Raw genomic sequence first — 13,917 nt, forward strand, 5'->3', positions numbered from 1 at the left:
CTCAGCTACAAGGACAAGCATAGACTCAAAGTGAAAGGGTGGAAATTGACACTCCAAGCACATGGTACCCAGAGAAAATCAGGTGTAGCCATAATGATATCAGATGAAACAGACTTCAGGGTGAAAAAGCTAACAAGAGACAAAGATGGACATTTCATAATGGTAAAGGGGACTATACAACAAGAAGACATAACAGTCATCAATATTTATGCCCTCAATCAGGGAGCACCAAAATATACCAAGCAACCACTAACAGAACTAAAGGGAGAAATTGAGCAAAACACAATTATACTAGGGGACTTAAATACATCATTGACAGCTATGGATAGATCATCCAAACAAAAAATAAATAACGAAATAGCAGCCCTAAATGACACATTAGATGAAATGGACATAATTGACATATATAGAGCACTTCATTCTAAAACATCAGACTATACATGCTTTTCTAGTGTACATGGAACATTCTCAAGGATAGACCATATATTGGGACATAAAATCAGCCTCAGCAAATTTAAGAAGATTGAAATCATACAAAGCATATTCTCTGATCACAGGGCTTTGAAATTGGATATCAACTGCAAAAAGAAAGCAGGAAAAAACACAATTACATGGAGATTAAACAACATACTTTTAAAGAACGACTGGGTCAAAGAAGAAATTAGAGGAGAGATCAAAAGATACATAGAAACAAATGACAAGGAAAATACATCCTACCAAAATTTTTGGGATGCAGCCAAAGGAGTTTTAAGAGAGAAATTTATTTCATTACAGGCCTAGCTCCAGAAACAAGAAAAAAATCCCAAATAAATAACCTCATGTTACAGCTTAAAGAACTAGAAAAAGAACAAGTAAAACCCAAGGTCAGCAGAAGAAAGGAAATAACAAAAATCAGAGCAGAACTAAATGAAATAGAGAACGAAAAGACAATAGAAAAAAATAATGTGACAAAGAGCTGCTTTTTGAAAAGATTCACAAAATTGACAAACCCTTGGCTAGACTCACTAAGATAAAAAGAGAGAAGACACTAACAAAATCAGAAATGAAAAAGGGGAAGTTATCACGGACACCACAGAAATACAAAGGATCATCCAAGAATACTATGAAGGACTATATGTCACCAACTTCAATAACCTAGAAACATAGAGCCTTCCAAGGCTGAACCACGAAGAACTGAAAAATCTAAACAGACCGATCACCAGTCACGAAATTGAATCAGTCATCCAAAAGCTTCCCAAAAGCAAAAGTCAGGGACCAGATGGCTTCACTAGTGAATTCTACCAAACCTTCAGAGAGAATCTAATACCAATCCTGCTCAAACTCTTCCAAAAAATTGAAGAAAAGACAGTACTCCCTAACTCATTTTATGAGCCAACATTACCTTGATACCAAAACCTGGTAAGGACAACACAAAAAAAGAAAACTACAGACCAATATCTCTGATGAATACAGATGCAAAAATCCTAAACAAAATTCTAGCAAATCGAATACAACAATGTATTAAAAAGATTATTCATCACGACCAAGTGGGGTTCACCCCCAGGGCACAAGGATGGTTCAACATCCGCAAATCCATCAATGTGATACATCACATAAACAAAATAAAGTACAAAAATCATATGATTATATCAATCGATGCAGAAAAAGTATTTGACAAGATACAACATCCATTTATGATTGAAACACTTAATAAAATAGGAATAGAAGGAAAATACCTTAACATAATAAAGGCCATCTATGACAAACCCTCAGCTAATCTCATAATTAATGGTGAAAAACTGAAGCCCTTTGTTCTACGTTCAGGAACACGACAGGGCTGTCCCCTATCACCTCTGCTTTTCAGCATAGTGTTGGAAGTCCTTGACAGAGAAATCAGGCAAGAGAAAGAAATAAAAGACATCCAAACTGGGAATGAAGAAGTTAAATTGTCACTCTTTGCAGACGACATGACGCTATATATAGAAAACCCTAAAGACTCCACCAAAAAGCTATTTGAAACAATCAACGAATACAGTAATGTTACTGGCTACAAAATCAACGTACAAAAGTCCAATGCATTCCTATATACTAACAATGAAATCTCAGAAAAAGAAATACAAAAAACAATTCCTTTTCCAATTGCAGCAAAAAGAACAAAATACCTAGGAATATACTTAACCAAGGATGTGAATGATATATATGCTGAAAACTGTAAGACATTTTTTAAAGAAATTGAAGAAGACACAAAGAAATGGAAAGACATTCCGTGCTCATGGATTGGAAGAATCAACATAGTTAAAATGGCTTTATTACCCAAAGCAATATACAGATTTAAAGCAATCTCCATCAAAATCCCAATGGCATTTTTAAAACAAAAAGAACCAAAAATCATCAGATTTGTTTGGAACCACAAAAGACCCCATATAGCCAAAGCAATCTGAAGAAAAAAGAACAATACTGGAGCTATCACACTCCCTGACTTTAGCTTGTAGTACAGGACTACAATAATCAAAACAGCATGGTATTGGCAGAAAAACAGACACATAGACCAATGGAATAGAATTGAGAACCCAGAAATAAAACCACATAAATATGGACAGATAATTTTTAACAAAGAAGCTAAAAACATACAATGTAGGAAAGATAGCCTCTTCAATAAATGGTGCTGAGAGAATTGGATAGCCACGTGCAAAAGAATGAAACTGGACTGCTGTTTGTCACCATGTACCAAAATTAATTCAAAATGGATAAAAGACTTAAGCATAAGACCTGACACAACAAACTGCATAGAAGAAAACATAGGTACTAAACTTATGGACCTTGGGTTCAAAGAGCATTTTATGAATTTGACTCCAAAGGCAATGGAAGTAAAAGCTAAAATAAATGAATGGGACTATATGAAACTTAAAAGCTTCTGCACAGCAAAAGAAACCATCGACAAAATAAAGAGGCAACCAACTGAATGGGAGAAGATTTTTGCAAACAGTGCCTCCGATAAGCGGCTAATATCCAAAATATACACGGAACTCATGAAACTCAACAACAAAAAAACAAACAACCCAATTGAAAAATGGGCCAACGACCTGAAGAGACATTTCTCCAAAGAGGACATACGAATGGCAAATAGACATATGAAAAAATGCTCAACATCACTATTCATCAGAGAACTGAAAATAAAAACCACAATGAGATACCACCTCACCACAGTCAGAATGGCTATCATCAACAAGACAAATAGTAACAAGAGTGTGGAGAAAAAGGAACCCTCATGCACTGTTGGTGGGAATGCAGACTGGTGCAGCCGTTATGGAAGGCAGTGTGGAGGCTCCTCAAAAAATTACGAATAGAATTACCATATGACTCAGCAATCCCTCTCCTGGGTATCTACCAAAAAAATCTGAAAACATTTATCCATAAAGACACATGTGCTCCAATGTTCATTGCAGCTTTGTTAATGGTGGCCAAGATATGGAAACAACCAAAATGTCCTTCGATAGATGAATGGATAAAAAGAAGTGGTGGTATATATACACAATGGAATACTATTCGGCGGTAAGAAAAGATGATACAGGAACATTTGTGACAACATGGATGGATCTTGAGAGTGTAATGCTAAGCGAAATAAGTCAGACAGAAAAAGCAGAGAACCCTATGATTTCACTGATATGTGGTATATAAACCCAAAGCAACAAAACAACAAGACAAACAAATGAAAACAACAACTCATAGACACATACAATAGTTTAGTGGTTACCACAGGGTAAGCAGGGTGGGGCGTGGGAGATGAGGGTAACAGGCATCAAATATGTGGTGATGGAAGGAGAACTGACTCTGGGTGGTGAACACACAATGGGATTTATAGATGATGTAATACAGAATTGTACACCTGAAATCTATGTAATTTCACTAACAATTGTCACCGTAATAAATTAAAAAAAAAAATCAAACAAAAAAACCCCTTTATTGGGATATAATTCACATATATAAAGGTCATCATTTTAAAGTGCATATTTACAGATTTGTACAACCCTACCACAATCATTTTTAGAACATCTTAATTACCCCAAAAGGAAACACCATGCCCATTAGCAGTCACTCCTCATTCCCTCCTCTTTTCCAACCCCTGGCAATCACTAAACTACTTCAGTCTCTGTGGATTTGCCTATTCTGGATATTTCATATAAATGAAATCATACCATATATGGCCTTCTGTGTCTGGTTTCTTTCACATAGCGTAATGCTTTCAGAATTCATCTCTGTTGTAGTATGTATCAGTATGTAATTTCTTGCTGGATAATATTCCATTTTATGAATATACTACATTTTGTTTAACCATTTATCAGTTGCGGGATAATTGGCTTGTTTCCACGTTTTAGCTTTTCTGAATAATGCTGCTATGAGCATTTGTGTGCCTTAGTCCATTTTTAAATGTACAGTTTTCTACTTCTGAGCAATGACCTTTCTACAAGTTCCTATCCTAGGGATCCTGTCAAGAGTGGTCTTATTTTTGCCCCTTTACCCCTAGTTAGAGATACCCTTATCCTTGAGATTTCACTCAGATATCCTGTACAGCTCTCCTTCAGAACTCTTCTACTTCCTACATTTACTGGCTTAGATTCCTTCCAGTAGATTTAAATGTAATCCCTGTAGAGCTATTTTGAAGATAAATCACCTTGTTGCTTCAGTCCAGGTCCTCCCATATCAGTAATTCTGAATAGTTAAAAGCTTTGCTCTGGCCTTTACTTTGTAAGCTTCCAGTTATAACGTTTTTGCCCCCCCCACCCCCAGACCTTGGTGATGGATGCTCTTAGTATTTCTTCTTTTGCAGTAGTAGATTTATTCTGCTCTTGTTTTGGTAGAAGCTGCAGTTGCCAATCACCTCTTGAGCCCGGTGGGTGCTAAAATCTGTTTCAGAGGAATGTCACAATTTTACACTAGGAGCATGAGTAAACCTAATGCCCAGTCAGTGCCTGGAAACGGGTACTTCTTTTGTTTGTGGTGTCACATGTGCTTCTAATGATGCCAGATCAATCTGGGCATTGGCTCTTTAGGCTCTGGCCTTGCTGTCATCTATAATGATGAGGACCTTTATAACACCTTCCTTGGCTGGCATCCATGCATAGGGGTCAATGTAACTAATTGCAAAATAGTTATTCCTTTGAAAGTTTGAACTGCATAATGCTAGGCTCTCTCTATCCTACTTTCTTTCAGGTCCTGTTTAGAGAATCCAGAACCCCGAACTCGGGCACGAGGAATCCAGCTTTTGTCACAGGTGCTACTTCAGTGTCACTCCTTGCTCCTGGAGAAGGAAGGTACTCACATCACTAGTGGGAGTGTCTCTCTGGATTGCAGAGCCAAGGCCTTCCTTGTCTATTCAAGCCAACTTCTGTCTCAAGGGACAGAAGGAGGAAGGGAGGGCATGAGGTATCTGTGAACTACTAATTCAAGGTCTTTATTCCTCGCTGTATATGTGGCAGAGATGATAAGAATTAAGAGAGAAGACACTGGGATTTTAAATGTAGCCTTAGTCCATTATTTTCAGTGTATCCTCCCCTCTCTGTACAATGGACAAAGTCGTGTTGCATAGATGGAGTGGAAAAGTAATGCAATATCAAAATACTTTGAAGTCCTAAGGAAAAAAGCCAACAACTTATTTATCTTCTATACAGGGGCAGGCAAACTGTAGCCTATCTTTATAAATAAAGTTTTATTAGCATATAGCTATGCCCATTTATTAACCTGTTTTTTTTATGCTGCTTTTATCTTATAGCAGCCAGATAAGTTGAGCAGAGTTGAGTAGTTGCGACAGATACTATGTCCTGCAAGCCTAAAAATACTTACTGTGTGGCCCTTTGAAAAAGTTTGCCAGACTTTCTCAGAAAGGCAGTTGAGGGGGTGAGAACGGGTATGACTGTAGACCTATGGATAATAAAAGAGAGAATGGAGAGTGGATAATAAAAGATGTTCACCTATTTTCCTGATTGATCAAGGCACCCTCAAAAGGGAGGGCATGGGATATATCTCTTGGTGAAGGAGAAAACTTACAGTGAAGTCCAGTCCTCAAAAACTCTGGGAAGGAACAACCTGGTGGGCCCTCCTCCAACCTGTGTGAAATAATGGCTGAATTTCCGGTTTGTGCAGTGGTACACCTGATCCTATTCTATGAGAACCGGCTGAAGGACCATCATCTTGTGATTCCATCTGTCCTGCACGGTTTGAAGGCACTTGTGAGTTCTCCCTTTTTTCATTACATACTCTGTTTGCAAGAGCCCTTTTCCAGTGAATTCTCTCATTGCCCTTTGGGGATGAGACTTAGTGCTGAGGAGCACATACCCAAGTGTGGGACTAAGCTAGGGTCAGCCAGCTTCATTTCTGTTTTTAGTCTAGAAAGTAAAAGCATCCTTTGGGGACTAGAACTCAGAGCCAGATTGGAAGGAGCTGCAGAGGACCTTGAGAAAAGGGGCCAAGTTTCTTACTGTTAGCACTTCCTGCTGAACCTGGATGTTGTGATTCCCAACTAAGTTTTAGAGTTGTGTCTTAAAGGTTGTGCTGGAATTCCCTTGGTGCTCACATATCTCCTCTTCTCCGCCAGAGCCTATGTGTGGCGCTGCCCCCAGGGCTGGCTGTCTCTGTGCTTAAAGCCATCTTCCAGGAGGTCCACGTACAGGTGAGTGATAACAGTCACTTTGGTATTCTCCCGTTTCCTAGCCCTTGTCATAACTAGAATTAGATGGCAAAATAATACTGAACTCTTCAAAGTTCTGAACTCTTTCCCGTCTTTAACCATGGTTAGGCTATTCAGATCTTGAAAGCTCTTGGTTTACACAAGACCTGTGTCTGACCTGTGTCCTCTTACACACAAAGAAAGGAAGACGTACAGCAGACAGGTTTTGGTTACTGGCCCCACTGCTATAGTGCTGTGCTAGTAGCCATATCCTTTCTCTGCATTTCCTCTTTGGTTCATCTTACACTGGTGTAAAGATCACTGTCCACTTAGAGACTGTAAAGCAGGAAGTGGCTTTGTCAGCTGAGCACTTCCTTTCCTTACTTCCTGTCTCCCACCCCCAAGTCCCTGTCACAGGTGAACCGACACACTGTCTACAGTATCATCAGCAACTTCATGCGAACCCGGGATGAAGGTGAGAAGCAGGGTTGTCTGAGACATCTGAAAAGTGAGCACATACTTTCTTTTTCTCCAGTACCAGGAGTCATTTTAGCCTTGGTGTTAAATACTCTGAGAGAGAATGATAAAGGGAAACTGGGGGTCCACTCACTCCCCAGTAAAGTAAAGGAAGGGTAGAATTTGGGCTGATGTTTTAAATTTGTACCTCTGTAACAATTACATATTGTTGCACATCTCTTCTTCACTGAGGACGTTTTGGAATAGGAAAACAAAACGGGTTCTCTCTGGGACGCAAGAAAAGGGAGGCAGTGATAGTAGAGGGAAAACACGGGCCAGAAGAAAATCCAGCTTCCTGTCCCGTGGGACAGTAGTGACCTTGTTCTCTCCTCCCCAGAGCTGAAGGGCCTAGGAGCTGACTTCACCTTTGGCTTCATCCAGATGATGGATGGGGAAAAGGATCCCCGTAATCTTCTGGTGGCCTTCCGCATCGTCCATGATCTCATCTCCAGGGACTATACCCTAGGTATGTCCTTGTAGCTGTGAATGAGGTGGTTGAGACTTGTCAGATGAGTGAAGCATATAAGTCAACCTCATTCTTTCTCTGTTGCCTTAGAACCCTTTGTGGAAGAGCTGTTTGAAGTGACATCCTGTTATTTCCCTATTGATTTTAACCCTGTAAGTAACACCTTTCATTGATCAATTCATTTATTCATTCATTCAAATAATCATTGCGTGCCTGCTATCAGCTGGGCCCACTTGTAGGCACTGAGAATGCAGCAATGAAGAAAAGAGCCCTCAGGAACTTACATTTCAGTAAACTGAGAAGTGGAGAACCATTTACCATCAGAGGAAGGATTTAATTCAGCTTGTATACAGAGGGCTCCTTAAGCTCCCAACCAATGCACATAGTGTGAGGACTACAGTATTGTAAAGCATGGTTCCCACCCATGAAGGGTGAAACATTTTAAGTAACAATCTGAGATTATGAACCAAAACAAGTGGTGTTATAGTTTTTCAGAGAAGACAGAGTTCAGTGTGAACTAGAATAGGCAGAAACTGCCTTCACAGATAAGATAGGGTTTCACTTGGTTTCTGAGGGATGTGTAGAATATGATCCTGGATTCTGAGGGGGCATCTCAAACAATAGAAACAAATTGAGAAAACCAAGAAGACACATTTGAGCACAGTATGTACAGGAGGTGTTTGCTCTGACCCCCTTAAACTCTTCTCCCACTGTGCACCTTCTCTTTCCAGATACTTAGGGTCTGCTCACTGCAAGCATTAGTGATTTGGAAGAAATGAAGGAGTTATATCACAGCACACCAAGCAATATCTGAGTATTGACTCTCATTGCCTTTAAAGTTACACAGCCCTCTTTGCCATAGGAAATTCCTTACCAGCTTATTCCAGTTGACATCATATTGCTTGCCTCGCTCCTGAAATTCTTTTCATCTCTTTTATAACCAGTATCACTATTTCTAACTCAGAACTCATATCTTTGCAATCTTGCAAGTTCTTGGTTAGGCTACCAGGTTTCTCTGGTTTTGCTGTTTGATTTTGTTTTGAGAAGACAATACATTCAGATGATTCAAAATCCAAAAGGTACAAAAAGGTGAAAAAATGTACTTATCCTCAAGTTTCTTTCTCCATTGTCAACCAGTTTTATTAATTATGTCTATCTTAGAGACAGAGCTGTTTTCATTGCATATAAGCAATACTTTACACCCCTCCTCCCCCGCAAAAAATGGTAGCATATATATACTTTTCCCGTACTTTGCCTTTCTCACTTAACAATATATCTTAGAAAAGTGTTCTATGTTACTATATTCTTCAGCTCTGTATTCTTTATGGCTGTGTAATATACTTTTGCATGGAAATACCTCATTAATTTCGCTAGTCCTATATGAGATAAAGGTTGATTCCTAATCTTTTGCTGTTACAAGCAACGCTGCAACTTACATACGTTGTCTATGTATTATTTCACATATACAGAAGGTGCCGAAAAATGTATACACATTTTAAGAAAGGAAAATTCTAATAAAATTGTAATGCTCAACATATACTGATAACAAAAGATGAATACAAGTCATGTTTGACTTACGCAATTACGAGAGGTACTCAAATTGGTTACCATCAGCGTCCAAACACTTCTGATTACGGCGAACTACTGCTTGAGCAATGCTGACCAAAGTGTCCGCTTGTATACAGTTTTTTCCACACCCCTGGTATATATGGGTATAACAAGATAAATTCCTAAAAGTAGAATTGTTGAAGTATATGCATTTATAATTGGGGTGGGGTAGAATATGTGATTCATTTTTTTTGAAAGGTAATACAATCAGCATGATTCAACATTTAAAGGATAGAAGATTAAGCCTCTTTATACCCCTTTACAGCCACCACCCATTTTCCCTTTAGAGATAATCACTGCTCCCAATTGCTTATATATTTTCACAGAGATACTGTAGGCAAAGCAAGATTATACATAACGGTAGGAGCATTTCTCTTATTTGAGTAGATTTTTGTGTGTTCTTCTACACTGCTGTCTATGAGAAGTACAAAGCTTTTGTAAATTAAAATAGAGTCACCTGGCTTTAGTGTTACTATTTGTTAGAAATATTCTTTATGGTCTTCTCGATCCATTTTGGCCATATGCCATTGTCATAGTGGATCATATCAGTGTAAGTGACGGTTCCTTTGACTTTTCACTATGCCTGTATGCTCACTCTAGAACAGGGTTGGCAAACTTTTTCTGAAAAGGGCCAGAGAATGTCTATTTTAGGCTTTACGGGCCATCTGATGTCCTGCAACTCCTCAACTCTGCTGTTCTAACACAAACATGGCCATAGACACTAGAATATGGTACAGTGGCTTTACTACAATAAAACTTAATTTTTGGACACAGAAATTTACATTTCTTATAATTTTTATGTGTCACAGATACTCTTGATTTTTTTTCAACCATTTAAAAATGTATAACTATTCCTATCTTGGCCATACAGTCTCAACTGGTTGCTTCCTACTTCTAATGCAGAGTAGATATTGCCTTCACCATCATCTTGGGATTCCTTTATCCTTTCTCTTGGATCACATCTCCTATTCCCTGTGTTCATGTATGCCTCATTGTATGGTGTACTCCCTCATGTTGGTGGTGCACATCCTTTGTTAGCTTCCTGAGACAGTATGTAAAAGAGTGAAAAACGATTTAGATTTTGTCATTCTAAAATGTCTTCCTTCTTTTTTCCCACTTACTGTTAGTGTAGGTGTAAAATTTAAGAATGGAAATTCTTGTCCCCCAAATTTTGAAGTCATTTCTGTATTTATCTCCAGTTTTCATTTCCATGGAGGAGTCTAAATTCCTTCTGGTTCATAAACCTTTGTATTCACTTTTTTTCCTCCTTTCTTAAAAGAAGCTTTTAAGGTTGAGTTTGCCCCCAGCATATTGAAATGTTACGTTGATGTACCTTACTATGGGTCTGTTTTCATGCATTGTATTGGGTACTTGGTAGACCCTATCAGTCTGGAAATTCATGTCCTTTAGTCCTGGGAAATTTTCTTGCATGTTTTCCCCTCTGTTTCTTCTTTTTTGGAACATCTATTAATCTTTTGTTAGATCTCTGAATCTTAATTTTTCTTTCGTATTTTTTTGTTACCTTATGAGAGAGTTCCACAGTTTTATCTTTTCTATCAAAGTCAAACCAAGAAAACAGAAACCACTTTGGTATTTAAAACAGAAATAATTTAATGCAGGAAATTGTTTATACAAGTGATAGGAGAGTTGAGAAGCCAAACAGGAGATAGTGAGGCCACCCAGAGATGATCAATAGCAGGAAGCCATTACCTCCCCTAGGCTGGAGGGATCAAGGGAAGAGTTGATGTTACTGGGCACCAGGGGCTGAGAGTATCTGACAAAGACGGAACCGCAGTGGGCCTATCACAGAGCTGGAGCCATGAAGGCGATAACTGTCAGTGCTGAGGTGCTGTAAGTGTCTCCCATTGGCTGACCCAGGCCGGTATGGGAGGTTGGGCAATGGCCTGGGGTGGTCAGCCCAAGGAATCAACCAGAGGGCAGAAATGCCCAGGATCAGCACATCTCCCTGTAATCCCTCCTGTTGTTTTTTTGGTTTTTTTTCTCTCATTTCTGCACTATGGTTTGAGTTTCCGAGGTCCTTTTGCTGCCATTGATGATGACCTCTAAATGTTTTTTGGTGTTTTTTTTCAATAGCATTCTGTTCTTATTTAATTCATAGATAAATTATTTTCTTATCTTTTTTGAAAACAACGATATTTTAAAATATTTCTTCTACCCACATATGTTTCCTCCTCCAAGTTTTTTTGTGGTTTTTTTTTTTTCAATTTATTTTGGTCTCTATTTCCAGGTGAGAGACTTTCCTCACATATCTGGTAATCCTTGGGAATTTGCGCATATTTCAAAATGAGGATTATAAAAAGCTCCAAGTGGGAGCTCTGAGCACATGCAATGGGCTTGTTGATTATGAGCTTCACTGCAGAGTGGCTTACATTTACAGTTTGGAGAACCCCCAAGGTATTCTCCTTCTTGGGCTAGTCAGGTTCTCTTCTAGAAAAAGACCTCAGATTTACCTAGAAGGAGAGGTCTGGCTATAAGCAGACAGTGCTGGAAGAGTTAGGAAATTTTAGCACTCAGTACTATATCACTTGGATCATATTTTTTGGTACAGCACCCAAGCCCTCAACTACACCTACATCTCTAATACTAAAGACCTCTGTCTTACCGTCTCCAGAGAATTAAATCTCCAGATGCTACAGTTAGGGAAGAGTTAGGAGGCGATCTAGGTCAGCTTGCTTCTCTAATCCCACTCCCAATGCCAAAGGTACCTGCTACTGCCAGTTGCAAAACTTTGCAAGGACTGTATATATATGGATGGTTATTCAGCTTTCCCCAAGCCTACTAAGGATTCTGCTTTCTTGGCTCTGCTAAGTCAATTTCTTCTTAGCCATCTGCTTTCAGATTCTAAAATGTTGTTACTAACATCTGTTATCCTGTTCTCTTCCAACTTTTAGCTTGATGTCGTTAAAAAAAAAGAAAGTCTCTTTAACTATATTTTTCATGGGGTTTCTAAAGAGGAAAAGGAAAATTTGGTGCACATTTTCAGTCTGCCATCTTGACACAGAAATCATCAATACTTTTTATATTGCCAACATTATAGCGTTTTATAAGGGTGAAAAAATAAAAATGTCTCAAATATATGGTGATGGAAGGAGAACTGACTCTGGGTGGTGAACACACAGTGGGATTTATAGATGATGTAATACAGAATTGTACACTTCAAATCTATGTAATTTCACCAACAATTGTCACCCCAATAAATTAAAAAAAAAACCTGAACTTAATTCTAAAAAAAATAAAAAATGAAAATGTCCATCAAATAAATAAATTGTGGCTCAACCACACAATGAAATAATGTCAGCCACTAAAACTAATGTTATAAAAGAATAACACCATGGAAAAATGTTCCTAATGCATTAAGTGAAAAAATAAATTATAAAACGTACAAAAGTATCACACTTTCTAAAAGTATATATTTTAAAGGGAAGCAGTGTCTATTAATACAGTCACTACACACACACACACATACACACACACAGTGCCAAAAAAATGTGTACACATTATAAGAATGGAAAAAACTTAAATATAATTGTAATAATATATACCGATAACAAAAGATGAATACAAGTCACGTTTGACTTCTGCAATTAGAAGAGGTGCTCACAGTGGTTACCATCAGCGTCCAGATACTTTCATTATGGTGAACTATTGCTTAAGCATAGATAACATCTCTTAGAATGTGTATACATTTTTTGGCACCCCCGGTATAGAGAGAGAAGAAAGTAGTGCATCAGAAAGTTAATGGTGCTTATCTCTGAGTGGTGAGAAGATAGATCAGATAGAAACTGCATGATCAGATAGAAAATAAATGCCTGAAAACAAAAATTCCCAAGGAACATGTAAGAGTGAGCCTGTCTTCCTGCTAGAGCCTCATCTCATGCTGTTCTGTCAGATTGGGTGTAAATATCACCCTGTTCTCTGGTTTGTCAGGTTCAAGCCTGTGTCCAAAGAGTTATACAAACCCATGGCCCTTCTCCCTTTTCCAGCCACCTAATGATCCCTATGGTATCCAGAGAGAAGATCTCGTCCTGAGTCTCCAAGCAGTGCTGGCATCCACAGCACAATTTGCTGAGGTGGGTCTAGCCCAGGTTAGGGTATATAGCCCCAGGCCATAGAAGGGTCTGAAGAAAGAACAGTAAAAGCATGAGGAAAAAGAAAAATCCAGTATACACTTTAAGGTCTGACATCCTGCAAGTGTCTTCAGGCTTGTATGGCAAGTATTTTCAGACCTTCAAAATAGAAAACTTGAGGGGCGGCCGGTGAGCTCACTTGGTTAGAGTGCGGTGCTCTTAACAACAAGATTGCCAGTTTGATCCCCGCATGGGCCACTGTGAGCTGCGCCCTCCACAGCTAGATTGAAACAACTACTTGACTGGGAGCTGATGGGTCCTGGAAAAACACAAATAAAAGTTTAATGAGAAAGGGGGGTGGGGAGGGAGGAAAGAAGGAAGGAAGGAAAATTTTACCATCTTCCTTTGAAGTAGTAATCCAATCCCTATCTGGTGCTATCTTTTGAAATCCTATAGATGTGCCAACTAGCCCATTTTTTTCAAGTGACTGAGGGTCTGGCCACATCTTAGCAGGAAGGTTGGCTTACAGTCACAACTCCTAACTCAAGAGTAGCTCCTTGGTGTAGCACCTGTCCCTGGGGACTGGTGGCAGGAAG

The 13,917-nt window shown here is 38.9% G+C and overlaps 1 protein-coding gene across 3 annotated transcripts in view; it reads left to right on the top strand.

Annotated features, from left to right (window-relative positions):
- MMS19 (MMS19 homolog, cytosolic iron-sulfur assembly component) overlaps nucleotides 1–13,917 on the top strand; it is a 37,524-nt gene that overhangs the window by 13,819 nt on the left and 9,788 nt on the right. For 2 of the 3 annotated variants that reach the window (XM_081073508.1, XM_081073509.1), the window contains exons 3-9: nucleotides 5,191–5,291; nucleotides 6,121–6,206; nucleotides 6,572–6,646; nucleotides 7,049–7,118; nucleotides 7,497–7,625; nucleotides 7,716–7,777; nucleotides 13,238–13,324. In XM_081073508.1, the coding sequence (XP_080929634.1) occupies nucleotides 5,191–5,291; nucleotides 6,121–6,206; nucleotides 6,572–6,646; nucleotides 7,049–7,118; nucleotides 7,497–7,625; nucleotides 7,716–7,777; nucleotides 13,238–13,324 (610 nt within the window). The remainder of the gene's footprint in view (nucleotides 1–5,190; nucleotides 5,292–6,120; nucleotides 6,207–6,571; nucleotides 6,647–7,048; nucleotides 7,119–7,496; nucleotides 7,626–7,715; nucleotides 7,778–13,237; nucleotides 13,325–13,917) is intronic. The other variant, XM_081073510.1, reaches the window with a different exon arrangement.

This window comes from Rhinolophus hipposideros, assembly GCF_964194185.1.
Source record: "Rhinolophus hipposideros genome assembly, chromosome: 15".
NCBI lineage: Eukaryota > Metazoa > Chordata > Mammalia > Chiroptera > Rhinolophidae > Rhinolophus > Rhinolophus hipposideros.